Genomic DNA, 21,240 nt, shown 5'->3' with positions numbered 1-21,240 from the left:
ACATGCACTAAAGTGCAAAACTAACAAATTTTGAAAAGTAATTAATTACCTGTTCGCTATTTTCCCATGTAATTGTAAGAGAGCACATCTTTATTTTGCAGCACTGCCCATCAGCTGTAAATGTTCGCGTTGCTTCAACATGCTCCAGCTCCATGCTTCTGTTATTTTCTGTCTACACTAATTGTTAACTGTTTGCTGTCAACAAGTCAAATCAACAACTGTACACATCTTTTGAGTTCTTGCGTGGCTTTTTGGCTCAGTGCAATCAAGAGGAGGTGGGGTATTTTTAAATCTTATTCCACATGAAATAAAGGTTCCCCCAAATTCTTTATCGATATGAAAAGCTGTCTCTCTGCATTCATCAACAACCAGCTAACGGAAAAGGGTAGTGGATTTTGCCAGCAGTAAAAGACCTAATCACGGCAAGATCAAGCCAGCTGTCAACTACAATCAGCTCGATTCATTGCACTTTTTATATTCAATGGAAAAATGTTGAGCAATACACAGTTCTTTCACAGTTATCAGTTTAAACTGAAAATATGAGAACACAGACGATTTAGCTTTAAAGACACACAAAATATCGGTTCCATTAGTGTTTTTGTAGTATTACCAACTCAGTGCAAAAACTGAGCACCAAAAAGATGAGGAAAACCATTACTTTTCGTATTAAATTTTACTGTTTAAAGTGATAGAAAACTATACTGCCTAAAATTTAACAGAGTTCCTGAAATTTAACAGTTTATTTATTAACAGAGACTGCCTAAGATAAAAGGCAAACAGTACAGTCAGAATAGAGACCCCAATCTTATGTAGATAATCTTTCCAGTGTTTCCTATATACTTGAGCTTTTTCTTAAATCTTGCATGCCACAAGATGAATACATAAGGCAGCAATAAAGCTAAAGCATGTGTGTAGTAACATGAATCAAGAAGCTGCAAGTCAGAGAAGACTGCAGCAAGCCAAAACCTAGAGCTAAGGATTTTTAAATATTAAACATTGGAGACAATACTAAACGCCATTAACGATTTCCTATGTATCTAAAAATTATTATATTGTGGAAGACAGAAAACATAAAAAGCTGTAATTTACCTTGTCAAACTCCCCAAAGATGCACAAGTTCACTCTCTCTTCATTCTTTCAAGAAAGCTATTGAAGCATGATTCAGTGCACTTACACAAGAGATCGAGCCAAATGGGTCTCCATAAGGGCACTGACGAACTGTATGTCCAAGCACAATATAGTGAATACTCCAGCTGCATAAAGAACAGGCTTATTTTTAGCAAGGAAGAAAAGGTATGAGCTGTGGAGTAAGATCATCCAGTAGGAATAAGAGAAGAAAAACAAGTTCAACTCCCTTGCTCCTAAATTAGCCAGAGGGACTTTCATTTTCTCCGCTTTGATCTGAGGAAGGCTGCAGGGGGAACAAATCTAACAACAATTGGATCTGGAGGCAGCTGCGGAGACAGAGAAATGGAAAGGTTCACTTGCCTGGGAAAAGTATGCGAGGTGTCCAAAGGCTGGATGGACAGGAAACTAAATGAACAAGCCAGTGAAGACAGAAAGGCGTGTCGGAGAAAGGAGACCACAGCAGCACTGAACAAGAAAAACCACAGAGAATGTGGAAAATATGAGAGGAAATACTAATCTGCAGATGACACAGCTACATAAAAGAGAAAACTCCAAAGGTGGCCTGAAAATGAATAGTTGTGGCCTTGTAAAAGCCAGAAGAGTCTCCTGCTCAGAACTGAAAGCTGCTCGGAAAGACAGAGGGATAAACTCTCAAGCTTTCACAATTAAGCCCTCAGAGCTCTGTGCTGACACAGTGGATCTCATAATCCATCTCCTGTAAGGAACTACAGAAATAAAGGAAAGGACTTAACTAAAAACTATACTAATGTGACTGCAAAAGGATAGAACTGTGACAAAAGGCATTGAACTTTATAGTCCTGGTGCAAGGACTGTGAAAGCACAGCAATATTTAATGAAAAATAACAAATGAACTCTTTAAGTAACGTTTACTTTATGAGCTAATGTGTATAATGTTACGTGTCAGCTGAAGTACTCATTTATTCTAAATTATTCTACCTTTATACAAGGGCCAAGCAACTCAGGATCTCTATGTGTAGTGACAACTGGAAGCAATTCTCCACATGCCTCATTTAGGTAGAAATGTAGGGACAAGAGTGAATTGTATTGGTTCATATTCACAATACACGTATAGGAAAATAAGTATCACAGTTAGAGGTTAAACAAACAAATGGACAGGACTTATCCCACCCTTTCCATGGACATGTGCAACTAAGTATTGCTGTAAAACTGCAAAGCCACACCTGAGGAAAAGTCAGACCTGTCAAAGTGGGAACTAAAGGTGTAGACTAAGTAAATGATGCAGTTTAGGTCTTTCCTCCCCTGCAAAACGGGAAGGCACCTGTTGGCTGTTACGGACTGGAGAACCACATCTTTGTTCCCTACAGCTTGTTGAGCAGAACAATCCTTGATGCCCAGAAGAGCAGCAGAACTACAAAGTCTTTATACTACAAGTATGTGTACTGTGAGTACCTCTCATACCCATAGACACTTAGATAGATATTTGGGACCTAGAGTGATAAATACATGGAGGAGACATGGAGGTAAACAGGCCTTTCACAATGTTCCAAGTGCATTTCAAGAGTGTTTCCTGTTCCCAATGAATCAAACTATCTTTAGACTCCTCAAAACAAATGGAAGTCAGATATGAGCTAATAATATTAGTCATAATTAAAATTATAACAGGAAAATGATCACAAAGTGTGATGAAGCTTGTAAAATTGTTCTCATAATAATACGTAAGCATCTAGCAACTTTGCCCATTATGGATTGAAATACATTTGAGATTGCACAGGACATGTCAAAACACTGTTCATGACATTCTAAATCCAAGAATGACATGATTCTGCCTAAAAGGTTTACAAGAGGTCTCAGAGTGAGGTATGAGGTCAGGATTATTTGAATTCCTTACAGTTTCATAGTTGTTCTTTCTATGAGATCACATAGTTACATTACTCTTGTAGAGATGCTACCCTACATAACTCTCCTCTGCTGAGGTGTGAAAAGCCTGGGATTTCTAGGCCAGCAAGAACTGAAAAGCTATTTGGATGCATTAAATTAGCTTTAGATTGTAATTTATTTTTACTTCCTGATTTTTTTTTTTTCCCTTAAGTCCTCTAGTTGGATTCGTTTTTCTATTTTTTTGAAGAGCAAGATACTGCCAGATGTCTGGAAGATGCTTCAGACAGACTTAACAAACAACCATTTCAGGCTGAGAAGAATCCAAACTCTATTAAGCTGACCCAGGGCTTGACCCAGAAATCTGACGGTGCAGAAGCGGCTGTAGGTGCAGCAAGGCTCCCCCCTCTGACAGGCAAAAATCATCTTAGGAATGCATGTCTTAGACAAGGGAACACCCTTGACTGTATAAGTGTCAGATACAATCACTTTCCCTTAACAAAAGCAAAGTTACAGCAGAAAATTAGGAAAACTTGCATCTGATTTAATTATCAGGGGTTTTTTACATGGACAAAATATTCTAGGAAGCCTGCAAGAAAATTTCTTCAGATTTTTTTTCCTGCAAACTGTTACAATTCCTTGCACTTGAGTGTTTGGGTTTTTTTTTAATCTTTTAACGGAATTATTTTCTTAGACTTTGCTATGAGACTCCTGAAAGAATCTACATTTCCAAGACTGACATAGTTAGTTGTTCATTTGCTAAACGATGCAAACAGAAAGTACTTAATGCTTACAAGCTTAAATTGAATTCGCAGCTCAGGTTTGAAGAACAACATCTATTCTAGGCTAAGCTCTTTATCCTTCAACATTTCAAATGAGAAACTTCAAGCAAGTACATATAATGTATTTCTCTTGAGGCTCCTGCTTCTGTTAAAAATTTAACTTTTTTTGCCTTTGTGATATCTTTGCCTGACAGGCTAAGGAAACCTCTGAGTATTTTGCCTATGCAAGCATACTTGTAAAACCATTCAGCCATCTTTGAAACTTCTTTATCAGACACTTTTTAGAACACATTTTTAAAAATTATTATATCATAACATTTAATACACATTTTGTCATATATTTGTTTAATGCCTTTGTATCTGATCATACTTGTATGGATCAAATGGTTAACATTAATGAACAAAAAATTCTACTCAAGGATTTTGGCACCACAGGTATATCTATCTAAACTCTAAGCCTAGAATTTGACAAGCCACAGCACGGGAAATCAAAAGCAGTTGAGCTTGATGGAATGGGATACACAGACTGACTGGATCAGATGGTTATTTACTCCCCGGCAGCAACCATACACTCTCCTAGGTTAAACCAGTACTATTAAAAACTGCTTTGCATGTACATATATGTAGAAGTTTTAACCTACCTGTTAATGGAATTTCCCTGAGCAATTCCCCTCACATGAAAGTATGAGAGTCTTCTGATGCTAGAACAGTTGGACTACCTTTTGCAAAATTTTTGGTAAAAGCCTGATTAGAGCCACTTGAACAGAAATAGGGAAGCTCAGTTCTGTTATCTAATCAGCACAGAATTTTAATTCTCAACTTTATCTGTTGATTGTAGCTTCAAGACTAAAATTTGACAGGACTGTGATTCTCCAATCTGGGATGATGGTGAAGTTTTTCCTCCTTTTAAAGTTAAGCTAACACAAATTTCATAGTGTGAGAAAAAGCAAAATAACATTCCACTTTGCATGTCTTGTCAAAAGCTTCAGTCAATATCTATCAAGAAAAAAAGCTTATTGACATCAGTCTCTCTAAATGTGAGGAGCAATTTTAATATTAGCAAGTTAAAAAATAAGTTAGAGAGAATGGTACAGGGGTCCACCCACTGACATTTTATTCTCCTCAAGTACATTACCAACTAGAAAAATTACTTCAAATAAACAGCTCCAGCAAATGAGTATTGTCTTCATATAAAGACAGTTTTCATTACACTAATCTCTATGCAGCCCAATATACTTTTATCGTGTTCTCAGCCCCCTAACCATTTTTTCCTCCCAAGCTGCATCTGCTTTTTAGTTTTCTCATCTCCAAGAAATTTCTGTTATCTGATTACTTTGTCATCTAGACAAGTGTCACCATCCGGTCAGTCCTCTTTCTGGGACTCCCTTTAAGGGCATCTCTGATCCCTTCTCCTGTTGATGGCCATTGCTTCACCAGGACGGGTGGCTCACAGTCCCTGTCCTGTCTGCCACTGACCCCCAGTGGTTACAACTATATTTGCTCTCTCTCACGATTTTTCAGACCACTGCTGCTCCTATGGAACAAAATCTGGAAGTAAACAAGACCCAGCGCTGCCTGATCACCGTTTCATGGCCACTGATCACAAAACTAAAGAATAATTTAGGTAGAAAGAAGCCTCTGGAAGTCACCTGGTTCAATAACATCTGCTCCAACCTGTTCAGATTACTGAGGACTTCATTCAGCTAGACAGAAATTCCACAGACTCCAGGCAACCTGTTCCAATGTCTGTTACTCCCACTGAGAAAATATTTTTTCCCAATATTTCATTAGAATTCCCGTGTTACAACTTGTGTTCAAGTCAAGCTGGCCCAGTTACACACACAAAAGAACGAGGAGGAGGAGGCGGCAGCTCTTCTCAGGGAAGTTCAATCTCCATGGCAAAGGGAAATGTTCAGTTATGTCAATCTGATCTCCCTATATCTGTACCTGTCTAGTGGCAGGAAGAGATCAGGCTCTGATTACAGCATAATTCCATTTCCAAGAAGGAGAGTTGTAGAGAAAAAACAAACTCCAAAAAGTCACCTCAGAAATAAGAGAACTAGCCAATCCACAAATCTTACAGTTTTCACTCGAGACTTTGTTATGCACAATGTAAGGCTCTCAGATGAGCACTTACAGATAAGTACTCTTTACAACAATGTCTATTCTTTTTTTACATTAAATCTTTATTTGGAAGATAATCTAATGAAATTCAAACATTTATCTAATGTGATTTTAAGCTAACCATTTTTAAACCATTGCTGATCAAGCACATATAGTTTAAAAAAGCAAAAAATCCTATCGCATATGACAAAATGCCAATTAACAGATTTATCTAAATTGAATTCCAGACAGATTGCCCATCATTTTTGCCAAGACTGTTGATTCAAACATTAAAGCAAGCATTCATCTTAAAAGTTTTCTATGCATTTCACACTTTCAGCTCTATCCAGATAATAAGTAAAAATCCATTATTATACACTATTAAATATTACATATTAATATTTTATCATTAAAGAAGTACACATAATAAAAATATACCTGAATGCAGAATATTTGATAAGATCTGGGGTGTCTTCAGTATTCCATTGGTTTGTATTGATTTGGGGGTTCGTTTAACACTCAGCATGCCCGTAACAATGAATAAGCCTAATGCATTACGTAAGTGTAAGCTGATTAAACCCTTGATCCCAAAGCCACCTCTTTTTCCCCCTCCCCCTTTGATTTAAAACTTGGCACAATTGAAAATCTTAGTTTTATACACTTTCAAAACCTAATTTGTACCATTTTTGGCATAAAACCCGCCACAATTTACATTAATATAAATATTAGTCATTCTTGTATTTTAATCATTTCCTAAACCTGGTAAAAGTCCATTTTAAAGTAATCAGTTCCCTAATCAATTTTAATTTTGTGGCCAAACATTTGGGGATTTTAAAAAAATACATGCTGAATGGCACAAAGGTAACAGTGTTATTCAAGTTCCCAGGTCTGAGTTTTACCCATAAAAAATAACAGCAAATGGAACTAAACACAAAGCCATGCTATCATAAACTTTAGTGTTGCCAATAAATGAGATTATAAGACATACTGCACATATCAGTCCTAATTTCCAGAGATATTAAGTGTCATATTAAGTGTATGTGCTCTGACTTCCATGGAGGAATAAACCAGGGGAGGTCATGAAAGAGTTATGTTCCCCTAGTACCTCACAGCGCTATGATCTCACTGCATTGTCAATGTGACAATGGAAGCCGGATAAACAGATCTGTGCAGCAGAGGGGATCAACTCGTGTTCTCTACAGGAATGTACAAAGCAATACATGATTAACTGTTTTGAATAGGGAAAAACATTCCTTCCACCAGGCCCACATGCCACACACAAAATGAGCTGCTAAGACCTGCAAACGGACTGAACAACTTTGTTGCTGCATATTTAAGCGTGTGTGTGAATTTTAGATGCCAATTATTAGGCAATATACAAGCACAGAACTGTTTAATCTACACAATTATTTTAACATTTTAGTTCTTTTTTAAAGAAATCCTGGCTTGAATAACCTGCTAAATTTTGTTTGCTTTTAAACTTTTTTAAGCATTATTTTACCCTGAGAAAAAGAAACTGAAAGTGCTTCATAGAGACAACGCAACTATGAACTGGTGAGCTCAAATCTTTTTACTGAAAGTTTAAAACGTTTTAAAATAGTTAACTAACTATAGCTATAGTGTCCCAGGAAAGGCAGCAGAATGGCCAGCCAGGATTCACTGAATGCCACCAAACAGGTTCCCTATGCTACATAATATGCATTTTAAATTTTAAATTAGAAACCTAGTAATATTTTAGCAAAAAAAATAGGCAAAGAAATTAACCAAGTGCATAAAAACCAGCATAAAGCGGTAGCTCTGAGGAGTATGCAACATCTTCTATCACCATGTGAAAACATGCCAATCCACAGTACATTCTCATGTTTTAACATATGAGACTAGGTCATGAAAAAGTAACAGTGAAATAAATCAAATGAGAAAGATGCCCAGACACGCAATACTAGTATGAAAGAAAAATGAAGCCACTTTTTTCTTCACACAGGATGAATAAAACAGAGGAAGACAGGTTAGAAAATGCAGTAATTAATAAGATTCCAGGGGCTTCTCAAATCATGGAAGTGAATCTCTTTCTAGCCAGAAAATTTAGAGCAGTTAATGAAAAAAATAATATTCTGCCATTCACTTTATAACAAAAAACCAACCAAACAAAAAATCAAACCAGAACAAGGTCTCTGTTTTTTCCATCAGTTCCCACCATACTAGATCTTGAAAACCAAGAATTTTTATAACATCAAATATTTGAGTGTAATTGATCCAAAGCCTTTAGGATTTATTACATACCCCATTCTCTGTACGTTTCTCCACAGGTATATTTATGCCATTTCTTTGATTTTGGGCTTGGCGTCCACCTAAAAATAAAGTATCACTCTCAGTGCAAAGTTCAGTTTTCAAGACAAATTATTTTCACTCTTGAATCTGTCCCTTTCAATAACTTTTATGTAAAGTTTTCCCTGTGAATTTTTATTCTGCTAGTTTCAACTCTTTCTTACTAGGTTATTCTTTGTAAGTGGTGGAGTCAACAGAAATAAAATGTTTACTTCACAGACTTCCTCTGTTAAAAGTACGGACATGCAGCTCTACTTTTCTGACTTGTGCTTAGGCAATGATCTCATAACAGGAATGTGCTGAGCATGACTACTGAAGTTTTATATTTCTGCCTCCACGAGCAGCAGTAGCTTCAGTTGAATACATTATAAATGAATGTAGTAGAAGAAGCTTTTCCCATGCCTTATAAAGAACTTTAATCTACAGACTGATCCATATGTCAATGATTAATTAAAAAGCCTTACATGCACAGTTCAGAAGTAACATTTTCTTTTTATATGAAACTCTGCGGCTTCGGGTATATCTTAAATTTCTTAGCATGCTTTAAATTTGCATTGTCCAAAGGAGGACTGAGTATTTTACAGAGTATCATCTCATTAATACAAGAATGCCTCATACATCATTGGGCCTGCAAGTCCTGGCATTCAACGCAACCTGCAACTGCTTAGAAATGTGGAAAGAAAACCCAGCTCAAAGCAATACGGACTCAGACAAGAGCTGAAATTGTGGTGTCAGAAGTAGTCAGATTAGTTGAATGAGTAAGGATAATCTGAGCATGCAAATATACATCTCGCTTTGAGATACCTTTCCTGTCTTTCAGACAGTCTGACAGCCATTAAGTATATAATGCACAGCCTCAAAAGTCTTCTCATAAATTAACTATAGTCTATGAAAACTGAAATCCTTTTTTTCTAATTCCAGTCTTTTAAGAAAGCCGCACTTAATATGGCACTCTTTTATATAAACACTTTTCCTGTAGAACCGAGCAGACCAGTGATTTTACAAGGTGTGAATTATCACCCCTGTTAAATATATCTACATGAAGTACTGAGAAAGTAAAGCCACTGAGACCTTTGCCAATGCTGTCTGTAAAACAGATTTTAGTGTCTAAAGGAGGCAAAATAGTTTACTAAGTCTTTTTTTCTAAGACAACTGAAAGACAACAGAAGGTCAAAAAGAACAATCTCACCCTCTAAAAATGTAGGGACTTTCAATAAGAAAAAAAAAAATATTAAGCCTCTACTACCTACCAAAATTTTTGGATCAGTATTAAGCAGAATAGAAACTGATCTTACTACGAAAATATTACTCAACAGACTGGCGGAAATTATTCCAGAGAAGGAAATTTAAGAATATGAATAAATGTGCTACCGAAGAAGGTTCAAAATGGCTTTGGTGTAGGCGAGCTGTATTACCTGTATCTACTGAAGTTCACTGCAAAAACTGATGATCAAACTCACTTCAGAAATGTTTTAGATGTGTTTAGGTAACAACACTACAGGATAAGGGCACTTACTCTGTTCATTACTTTCGGCTGGCGACTCCTCATGACGAAGAAAAAATTTCACTTCTTCCCTGCGGGGACCCCATTTCTGTAGGTGATCGTACATCATGTGATCAAATGGTATGGGCCGCTCTACAAGCACAAGACCAAAAAACTTAGCACAACTGTGTTAAATCAAGCAAGGTTTTATAGAACTCTCATTAAGAATTAGAATGTCCTTTTTGTTAGCAATGCAATCTATCCAGTATGTTTTGTTTTATGCAAAGTCAAAGGAACAGACACCAAGAGACAAGAGTAGCACTGAACTAAAAGCCAGCCTGTTATTGTATCACAGCGCACTGCTTAACAGCAGTGCATAACCAGTTTGCAACACCAGACAAAAAAACCCACAACCCTAATTTAGGAATTCTTCATCACAACCTTTTCCACAATGCTGATCTTTGCACTTTTGCTCCTCATCATCACCAGACGAATATTTTGTTCTGTTATTAAAATGATTAATACAATTTGAACTCCGGGTTTCCACTCAGACTAAAAGTCTTATCCTTATATTGACATTTCATCGCCTAAGAACTTGAGCAGGTGCTCCCACTCCAATACACCACACCAGACATTAACTTCCAGTATATGTGGAAATACTGGCAATTGTTTGAACAAATAAAGGCTGAGTTCTATGCAGCAGTCAGTCTTTGTTTTCCCACAAAGGAATGCAAAACATTCACAGAGTATAGTTATTTCTTCCAAATTGATCAAATATATTATTCCTGATAGGCTGCACAGTATATATTTAGTATTTCAAAATGGAAAAAACATTTCAAAAGCAAAGTCTTCACTGTTGCCATGATTATACTTGCATTTATTTTTACATGTTTTCATTATGTTGAGAAAATCTCCCTTTCAAGATCCTTTAAGATCAATACTAAACGTAGCATTATAGATATCTTCTAATCAGAATAAAACTATACTAGAAGTGATTGAATTAGCTTTCCTAGCACCATGTAAAAACAATATTACTGCAGAAAATCAGGCTCGTATGGAAATCAAAAGGTAGAGTTTCATTCTTTGTTCTTAAAAGCAAAATGATCTCTATCCCCAAAACTCAAACTGCAGTACAAAGACCAATGCTAATGATTTGTTACCCATTTCGTATTTAACCCACTTGACATAAGACAAAATGATTCAAAGATATAACAGATATTTTGGGGAAAACTTGGGAAAAAACACATCACAAATAATGAAATTTACCTAAGTTTCTATGCATTCTGAACTACATAAATGTATACATGGCATGATACTCTTTGGATACCTAATTGTAGTATTTAAAGAAAAATACATTTGCATCATTTGATTCACGATGCCTTTAATACAATGACGCGTCTTATCAAAATCATGGCAAATAGTGATTAACACAGTTTACCCACACTTAGATCTAGCTGCTTTCAATGGGGAAGGGACGTTAAACCACACACTAAAAAAATTAATTAGCTGACTACTAGAAAAACTAAGAAAAAAAAGCCTAAAAAAACCCTCACCCTACTAAACAAAAACAAAAACCAAAACACACAACAACAAAAAAATCGTGACACCTCGATTAAAAAAATTAAAAATTAAATGCTTTTCTTTTTCTTGTTCCTTAGTCAAGTGGATGCCAAGAAGCCTTGTCAATAGTGTTTATGCAGAGAATAATGTGAGTGGCTTACTAAAACTCAGTCCATGAAAAGGAATTTTAAAAACATGATTTTCAGGTTTTTCAACTCCTAAAGTAAGGCAAGATTTCAAGTGCTTTGAAGCATATCCACTAAAACTGCTGCATGAGTCTTCTAAAGATCACAGAGTGTAAAAATATTTAAATGGTTTAGTTGAGAGACTTTACGACACAGAATCATTAGGAAATTTTCCCAAATAGGAAAATTGCTAGGTAAACCTAGCGAGAACTGAAGCTTGATAACAAAGTACCAAGAAACTGGATGTCTGAACAGAGTTGGGCTAATTCTGGAATGGTGAGGAGTGGCTGCAGCATCGCTCCTGGTTGGGCTGGTCTCCCATTAAAAGTCAGGCCCTGTTCATAGGAGCTATTCAAAATAAAATGTTTTATTTACATAATGCACCTTGAAGAATCAACGCCAATATTCTTCAGACATCACCATGGAGAGAAATGGGGAAAAAAAAACATTTTTTACAACTTCTATAATTCTTTCACAAAAACAATTTGGGATACATTGCCCTAAATTAGACAGACAACAGGTTAAAATAATAACAGCAACATCATCATCACTGAAACAGAGAAAATTAAGAAGCACTAATCATTCTGTCCAACTTAAGTAAATGGAACAGATTCAGAGAAGAGGAAGAAGAGATGGACATTAACACTTGACACAAGACACAATGAGAACTGAAGTCCCTATTCCTTCCGTTTGAATTATTTAAATCCAGAAAAACTGCAGGAAGAAAGCAGGATCTTAGGATAGCACAAAGGGATATTTTCTGCAAATACTAAGTTTCAAAAGCAAAACAAACAAAAAACCTACAGTTAAACTCTTCTCACTTGTTTTAGCTTCAGACATAGTTATCAGTAATTGTTTTCATAATACTATTACAAACTTTAATTTTAATTTTAAAAAGTTTAAATAGAAGAGAATGAAGAAAAGGTGAAATAGGCAAATGGGTGTGGAGTAATAATAAACATATTGGATCCCTCTACTTTAACAACACATTAAAAAAATGTCTACAGAATGTTTGTTTTCATTAATAAGTGGAAATCCATGATAAATGGATATATCCATTATTATTTGCAAAAAATGCCTTAGATTTTAAGTTGTATGAAATTTATGAAAGACTAACTTGAGAAGTTAGCTTGACTCCTTTCCTTTCAAGCAAAAATGTTGAGGATGGGCCAGTGTGCTGGTTTGACTGAAAATGAGTTCATTTTCTTCATGCAGTTAGAAACCTTTCTTTTTCAGGGAGAGAATCGCAAAAGTTTTTCTGTTGGAACTGTATATCCACTATTAAATAAGTTTCAGACATCAAAAACCGGTTTTATGCTACTTACAAGTATCCTTGTGTTTGTAATAAACACATTTAAACCTGCTACACATGAAACCAGAATACAAAGTAATGAATTATCACCATAGCAGGGGAGTTCACAGCAAGACCAGGAAGGAGCCTTTTCCCTTTCAGGTCTGCAGAAATACACTTGTAGCAAAAAACTATTTCTTTGACACTCACTTGCCTCTATGTTAAAACTAAATTCAGGAAGACCAATTAATACTAATTGCTGTAGGACATTCCAGGTGTAAATGCAGTGAATAATTGCGTACTGGGTGGATTTAAAGGCTGAAATTAATTCTCTCTTGAATCATACTACAAGTTCCTCATGTCACACCTGTCTTTCAACCTCCTTACCAATGGCTATTTGCAATAGCTGGGGAATGAGGAAAAATATTCTGTGTTTTTTTTTCTCCTGCTATAGTTTGAGAAATCTGTGCAAAAAAAGGAAGCTTCAAACTGACAAAGCACAAGGTGCTATAAAATGTACTGATACATCAGGCACAAAAGCTATTGACTTTTTCAACTATTACTCATCTCAAGAAACTGGAAAGGAAGGGGAACAGAGAATGAAATACAAAAATCAAATGCATATAAACCAAATGCTTATGCCATGCAGCTCTGAGAAGAAACAAGTTTCTTAACTCTAGTACAAACAATACCTAAACTTTTTCAATTCCTGGAAGCTCCTCAACCACTTCTTTGCCACACAAAATCAAACAGAGAAAAGCTAACACAATAAATAAACAAAAGTGTTTTTCAACAGCTAAGCTATCGTAATCTTCCTCTGAACTCTAGAAATCTTACATAATTCTTGCAACCAAACTTGCATGGATATTAATAACATTCTTCTGAAAGACAAATGGTCTTTCTCATTTATTTGTGCAGATGCAGTATTTTGTTAGATCGATGCAGTTCAGGAAATGGACACATTTTTGGGCACACATATTTTTTTGAATCTGGTAATAAAACCACAATCCACGAGCCCCAATGCTTTGTATTTGAGTAGACATGTATTATTCAGTTGGGCTGCCTAAAAGAGGCTGTGGCTACTTGCAGAACAGACGAGCTAAGGACACTCACAAGAGGACAGGTCAGACAGCTCTTTCTTACTGACAGAGCTGTGATTTTTCCCCTGTCCCACACAGAGACTACCAAGAAAACAGACCACTTCTGGTGCGTGACAAAGCCTAATGCGTTTGCTGAACCCATGATGTTCTGTATTAACTTTTGTTTTGAATTTTACTTTCCAAAATGTCTTCTGAAAGAACACTGGAGACCTCTCTTGAGGATGAGGGCTGAGGGGTCGGAGGCAGCAAAACAACAGAAAAAAATACTCTTCCACTGGCACAACATGCCACAGTTTCATAGCAAATTGCTTCACACTTCCCACTCAGAACCACAGTTTAAGTTGTTGTTTTTGTAACTGTCGCATTTAACTGTTTACACTCGGGTTCTACATCAGATCTCTGCTCCAGACAAAATTATTTTTAAAAACTTCCAGGAAAAGAGTTCTATTTTCCTTCAGCTGCTCCTGAGAATTAAAAATGTTATATTTATGCCCTGTTTAAAAAAAAAAATCAGCTTGTTTCACTGAGAAACTTATGTACCCCAGACTTTGGAGCAAGAAGTTGAGGCCACCAACACACAGATTTTCTACCAGTATCCTACCTTTAAGAACAACAAACAAAATGCTTGTGCTGAAATTCCTGTCAAAAAGACTTAAAACCAGCATACAAGACAACATTTTTGCTGACAGTAGAGGCCTGTTTGAGAGATCCAGAAACATATGTGAGTGTTTCATTTTGTATTCAATTCTCTCTAGTCTTTCCTGTTCCACACTTCAAATGAAATAGATCTACACAGTTATCACCTTAGCAAGTGAAGCTACATTTGTGAAAGCACCTTCATGCAAGTTTTAAAAGAAACTTGGAGTCACAAGCACATTTTGAAAAGTTTGACAGACCCATTCAACACGTAGAAACCTTGGGCAGGATTCTGCTCCTAAACGTAGCTGTCTGTGTGTAGATGTCTACGTCAGAAAATTGGGCAAGCTTAGATGATCAACATGGAACAGATAACGACTAGCTGTGATCTCCATGTTCTGCTCACAGTAATATCTAGATCTCTATTGACTATGAGACCGAAGATGCATAATTCACAGGGTACATATCCAATTTTAGTTTTAGTCTCAACATCACAACTTCCTGGGTAAGTTTTATTTTCCACTTTATAGAAACTTCTAGCTTTAGATAACTAACGCTTTGAGAAATAGTGTATTACATCCACAAATAAAATATTTTCTCAATCTCAGAAGTTATTATAGAAAATGTGTGCTTGCACTTGCCAGGGTTGCAAGGCATAAGTTTCCCAGAAAGATGCTGTGGATCACTAGCTACAGTTTCCAGTGACTCTTTGAACTTAGTTGACAACATTCTCTGCATTTTTTTAAGAAGTGCACCCTCAAAGTACTGTGCAAGCAGAAGAACAAATAATACCATATATTAGAGTTTCACAGACAAGTGACGGGAAAATATTAGGGATATTTGAGTGCAGTTAAACACAGTCTGCAGATCCATTTTAGGAATTTATGTGATGCACTGGGCATCATAGACTCTCCATAATCTAAACTTCCAAATTGAAATAGTTTTAACTCTCTCTTAAGTTTTATCTTTAAGATGGTTTTCTAACTAAGAATGAACTGAATTTGTATTCCTACAACTGCAGATATGCTTAACTTATCCCCTCCTCACTCTTACCTAAACTCTGTGAGTTCCCATCCAGTTAGGAGACCACTTTTTGAGGCACCTTTTCCCTTTACAGTGTCTTAGAACAGTTTAGAGAAGAGGAAGAATAGCTTCCCCAGGACAAAAATGTGCTAGATTGCTAACACTTAATATCTCCAAATGCACCTGAATGTCTGTTTTGTCTCCTTGATAAAAAGCCCCTGACCAAGATAAAACCTCTCAATACAAAATTTAAGAATTAAATTCCAAGTTATGACCTCATCAATCTTTATATAAAACAGATGACATAAACAGCTTGAACAGGGGTGACCTTAGTAGCTGAGGGATAAGAACCTCCCCAGCCACCGATTCTACTCACATCTACACATCGATATACTATAACCTGGAGGCTTGTGCTATAAGCAATTGCAAGAATCCATCTCAAAACAGAATTCATAATAGAGCTGTTTTGACACACTCCTGGAAAAAATTGCCCACCCCATTATTCTATGAAACAGCAACTGCAACACAAATAGGATACAGGCACGAACTGCTACCTGCCCCAAGGGAGGCTGTCAAATCTTTGAGAGGAAATGTTCATGAAGAAGCTGGAGATCCTATGTCCAATTCTGACACAATTCTGCCTGCAGAACATCTGCTATTCATGATACAGAAGGAAAAAATCTATACCCCTTCTTAAATTTCAAGTTGCCTTCACAGGCTTAATAGTGAGGAAATTAGATTGGAAAGAATGCAGGTGGTGATCTGCACCCACTTACTGAAAGAGAAGATCACTGACATTATGAATTGTCATTTAAATACCCTTCATCCTATAGATGCTGTATGCCTATTTGAAATAAATGGCTTCTAGAAGTGAAAATATCCCCTTCATAATTTTTTTTTTAGTTATTTTTATAATCTGGACACTGAATACTTCGTTTATGTAATTTGAAAAACTGAAACACAGAACATTAACATATCTTACACATGCATTTTATCAAATACTCCATGCTGAGGAAGAAAACAGAGAAGAAAAAGAAAAATCCAAGAACTGCATTAATCTCTACAGGTACTGAATTACCATACGTTGCATCAAAGTTTGCTAGGAAAAAAAACAAACCAGAACAAAACAAAGTACAATTTGAAATCATTAATATTGAAAAGTCAGTCTTTTTTATAATTGGTACATATATTTGCATCAATTTCCACTGAACATTTTACTTACCATTTCCACGCCATACTTCAGCCAGATGGCAGCTTCCTTCTCCAGGCTCTTTGCAGAACTCTACTACATCGCGACAGGTTGTTTCTGGTGTAATTGGAACTTCTGTCAAAATCTGTTCATTGTTGCTCAAAAACACGGTTAATATCATCTGAAAGAGAAAAAGAAAAGTAGCAGAATATTAAAAAAAATTACAAGAAAAAAGTTACGGGTAAGATTTCTAATTCCCCTGTAAATGGAAATGTATGCTTATGGTTGGTTACCACGATCCATCAAATAGTTTTCAGTTTCTTGTAACTTTGCCAAAGCTTAAGTTCTTTTGTTGATTTTTTTTGACTGTGCACTGAATTAACAATTTTTAAAAAATACTTCAGTTGAAATGGTTTAGTTCTGTCTGAAAATAAGGCTAGGAAGGAAGGAACAAGTTTTGGCTATGTTAGATGCTTGAAATCATAGCATTTAAATGTTGCAAATAAACGCATACTTTGGCAAAGTAACCTGAGGGTTCACAAGCGGGCAACCCTTTGCATGATGGATGCAATTTTTGCAATTTGTCTGAAGATACAGTTATATTTGGCTACATTGTAAGCCTTTGGTGTCACATTTTTCAGGAGAGTGCATTTGCTTAGCATACTTGCTAGAGCTAAAAACCTCTGAGAAGTCAGTTCTTTCTGTCCTGCTTTGGCACCAGTCCCCGAGCTCACTGTGTTGATCAGACGGTACGTGGAACCTTCCCACAGCGGAACTACGCGTGCTCTCTGCTCTCAAAGTTACAACATCAAAAGAGTACTTTTCCTCTAGCAACCGCTCCCAGCTATTCCAGTTGGAAAATAGCCACAAAACAGAAAATAGCTTTTCTTCCCTCCACCCCCTGCTTAACAATGTTAAAGATGACTTGACATCAAGGAAAATAGAAACAAGAAAAAGTGGGATGGTATCTATAGAGGGGAAAGCGTAGCACTAAGAGCTAGTACTAACCTAGGTCGGTGTGAACTTCTGTTCAAATTCCTTGCACCACCTTAAATAAACATGTGCATAAATACATCCATCCAGAGATACTCCCATCCCTCTTCACATTAGCAGGTGTAACTTCGTGCTAAGTCAAACACTCAAAAACTGTGCACACTAACTTAACCCACCTCACCCCCTTGGCTCATATGTGTTATGATATTATTATTAATAACATGTTAATTTGCTATATTCCCCCTATTAAGGGCCTCTGCCTTATACAGTATTCTCAATATTTGTTCTGTAGGGCCTCTGCCTTATACAGTATTCTTGATATTTGTTCTATAGGACATCATGTAGTTTACTGCAGAAGCTGGAAGCATATAGTTAACAGCTTGTAAGAAGGAAAAGATCAAAAACATTCTACCAAGAAACAAGGTCCTAATGCAATGATGCTGACATGATTATTTTTTTTTGCCGAGTGAGACTGGTTGAGGACCAATAAAGGCTATATTCAAAGATAGGTATTCCTATGTTACACTAAATCATCTAAAAGGTACTCGACCCTAAACTCCTGCTTAAAATTAAACTGATACTTTTAACCACTCTCTTTATCTGCACCTTAATTTCTCATCTGTAGTCACAATTCTGTTCTGTAAACTCATGGGCATGAAACAGAGATAACATGATGTTTAAATGATAAAGATACCATAATAATAATAATAATTGTCCCTAAAGACAGTCACAAAATGAGTAATATTGTCTGCAAAGAAAGTTCTTTCAGATCTTTCCAGAAAATAAAATGTAGCATCACATATTGAACCACAAAGATTAAACTTAATTATTTAAAAGCTCTTCATTAAATGAGCACCCTCCACTTAAACAGAGTTGTGTTTCAATTTGCCTAGGCAATTCTCAAAAACATTCATAACACTTTTATCTGTGGGACATATACATGCACCAAACTGGAGATTTGCATTAATAACAGCTAGATGCTGAGCAAGAGCAGTCTGTCTACTTCAGAAGTAGGCACAGGACAATTTCCAAGACAGCCCAGGCTCAAGCTCTCAGTCTCCTCGTCAGTCCTCCAGGCTATTTTAGTCCCTATTTCTATTCTCCTTCAGCCTGCCAAGTTTGCATACTCCATCCTGAGGTTTTCAAATCACTATACTTGAACACAAGAAGCAGTCATCCACGGCTGCAAACACACTAGAATTCACCCGCGTTTCTCCAACAGCAGCGCTAAAGGAAGCTATATCAAAAGCTATAGCAGAAGCTAAGAGGAAGTTATAGGATGCAGCCACAGATAATAATGAAAGTGCATGTAACTAACCACTGTACACAGCTCATGGTTATTTTTCCCCTGCAGAAGATTCAGACAGAGTCTCAATATTTAGTGGCTGTGGGGTTCCAGAATAAATATCTGATGTGGAATCTAGTAGTGGAATTTGATCTCAAAGAGTCATATATGAAGATAAAACAACAGTCTGAGAAGAAAACTTAAGAGGTCATCTAATGCAGTCTCTTGGCCTCAGGCAGGATCAACTATACCTACATTATTCTGCAGAGATGCTTGTTTAACCTGTTCTGAAAAGCCTTTCATGATGGAAATTCCACCACTTCCCTGAACCATTCACCTCAGAAATCCAGGATTCCTGTTGCAAGGAGAAGTTTCTTGAAATCTAGTCAAAGCTTTCCTTGCCACTATTTGAGCCCACTAGTTCTTCTAGCCACAGGGGTGATAGAAAACACTTTTTTTCCCCCTCTCCTTTTTCTTTTCTCTGCAGTAAATTTAAGGAATATATAATAATTCAGTAAGTTAAATTAAACAACACCAGTCTGACAGAGAATTATTAATGCCAATATTATAAATACAGTTTACCCATAACATTTCATAGTAATTTCACAACAAAACCCAAGTTTCTCAAACTTTATGAGAATGACAAGAGCACCTGACCATACCGAAGTTATGATATGATGCATACTGCCAATTTAGCATTTGTCCAAAAGACCTGCTTTCTTGTTATGAATAGATAAGTAGAATGACCTATCATCATGTGGTTTACATGGTTTCCAAGTTTCGATTTTTCCGTTGTTCTAAAGATAACACTGGCCGAGAAAACTCATTTAATGTATTTAAGATTATCTGTCTGCACTTGCAGACAGGCTGAAAAAGAAAACAAAGCTTTGGAGGTGTGAGTTATCCCATATATCTCATCCAGTTCTCCATACATTCAGACCTCAACTGCTATATGAACTCACAGTCCCATTTGCAAGACCAAGCCAAAATTTGCTCTACCTTGAGCACACCACTTTCTTCTCTCATCTCCAAATGCACCAGTACTGTCTTCTCCAAAGGCGGGTGTCACCCACAATATCATCTGTTAGACAGCCCAGGGAGAGGTGTTGCACTAATGAGGAGGCAAGGTGCTGTAGCCAACTGTTGTCACTACACCTCAAGCAAAGCTCATGAAGTAAGGATTTATTTTTAACAGGTTGTCTGAGTAACACTAAAAAAACTGAACTACTGTGCTGTGAAACAGACGTCCTGAAATATATGCAAGAAGACTCAAAATATTGAACGTTATTAATATACTCCAGTATTAATCAGATTTTCAAGTTAGTGCCATAGCTGTCGCTATTTGTGGTGGGGGTGGAATAAGAATCAGAGGTATTTCATAGTGATAAAATACAAAGAAGCATTGATGAGCCTGGAAATTTGCTGCTGAAGAATATGAGTAAAGCATACACATGAACTACACTGTACACCTACTGCAGCAAATCAGCTTCATGAAAAAGTATTAATCGCCAAAGATTAGGGCACAAGAATACTGATAACCCCCTTGATTTTCATTTTAAATTGATTCCTAAATAGGAACAACCGTAAAAACTTAACTTGTTAAAATCCATATTCTTTAAAAAGAGAACATATCCGTTGTAGCATTTACTTGATAATCTCTCTTTTCACTCATTCAAAACTTTTAACACATGGACACAATGTCACACAACAGGATCAAACCAACACTCATGAGTAAGTCACCTCAGCCCTACACTTCGCTCCTCCTCAACCCAGACAGGGATGTTACGTGTTACTCTGCTGCTCCTGCTACCAAACCAATGGCTACACTCCAACTTGCATTACTCAGATCTCTGCCCGACAGATGATGTCAAATAGCTGTATGAGTTCCTCTAGTCCAGGGGTGTTAAACTCATTTTCACCAGAGTAGTTACATCTATATGGTCCTAAAATTACATTCGGCCCTTTGAAGGCAACCGCGAGGCTGATGTGGCCCCCAGTGAAAATTAGTTTGACATCCCTCCTCCAAGCTGTTGTCTCCCCTTGTTCTGTTCCCAGCCCAATTCTTCTCTTCCAAAAATACTTCCCATGTCATTTAAAGGACACAATAATCCCTGCAGTTTCTCAAGAAGGTAAAGATGGATAAGTCTACAAGATCTTTATCCTCACTTACTATCTCATCTCTTTCCACGGACGGATAATGTCACCTACAAAAATTTCAATAGACATCATCCATAGACGTAACACAGTTCTATTTTTTGAAACCTGATCTCTTGCTAAGGAAGCTAAAATGTTTACAATCT

At 36.7% G+C, this 21,240-nt stretch overlaps 1 protein-coding gene across 1 annotated transcript in view; it reads right to left on the bottom strand.

The window, feature by feature from the left end:
• The window catches only part of PPP1R13B (protein phosphatase 1 regulatory subunit 13B), a 72,512-nt gene that overhangs the window by 27,939 nt on the left and 23,333 nt on the right, over positions 1-21,240 (bottom strand). The window contains exons 2-4 of the mRNA XM_080345558.1: positions 16,696-16,843; positions 9,712-9,831; positions 8,151-8,218 (exon numbers count right to left, since the gene is read on the bottom strand). Coding sequence (XP_080201684.1) covers positions 8,151-8,218; positions 9,712-9,831; positions 16,696-16,843 — 336 coding nt within the window. The remainder of the gene's footprint in view (positions 1-8,150; positions 8,219-9,711; positions 9,832-16,695; positions 16,844-21,240) is intronic.

Source organism: Nesoenas mayeri, assembly GCF_963082525.1.
Source record: "Nesoenas mayeri genome assembly, chromosome: 5".
NCBI lineage: Eukaryota > Metazoa > Chordata > Aves > Columbiformes > Columbidae > Nesoenas > Nesoenas mayeri.
The sequence above is the reverse complement of the archived record's forward strand: the minus strand, read 5'-3'. Positions and strand labels throughout refer to the sequence as shown.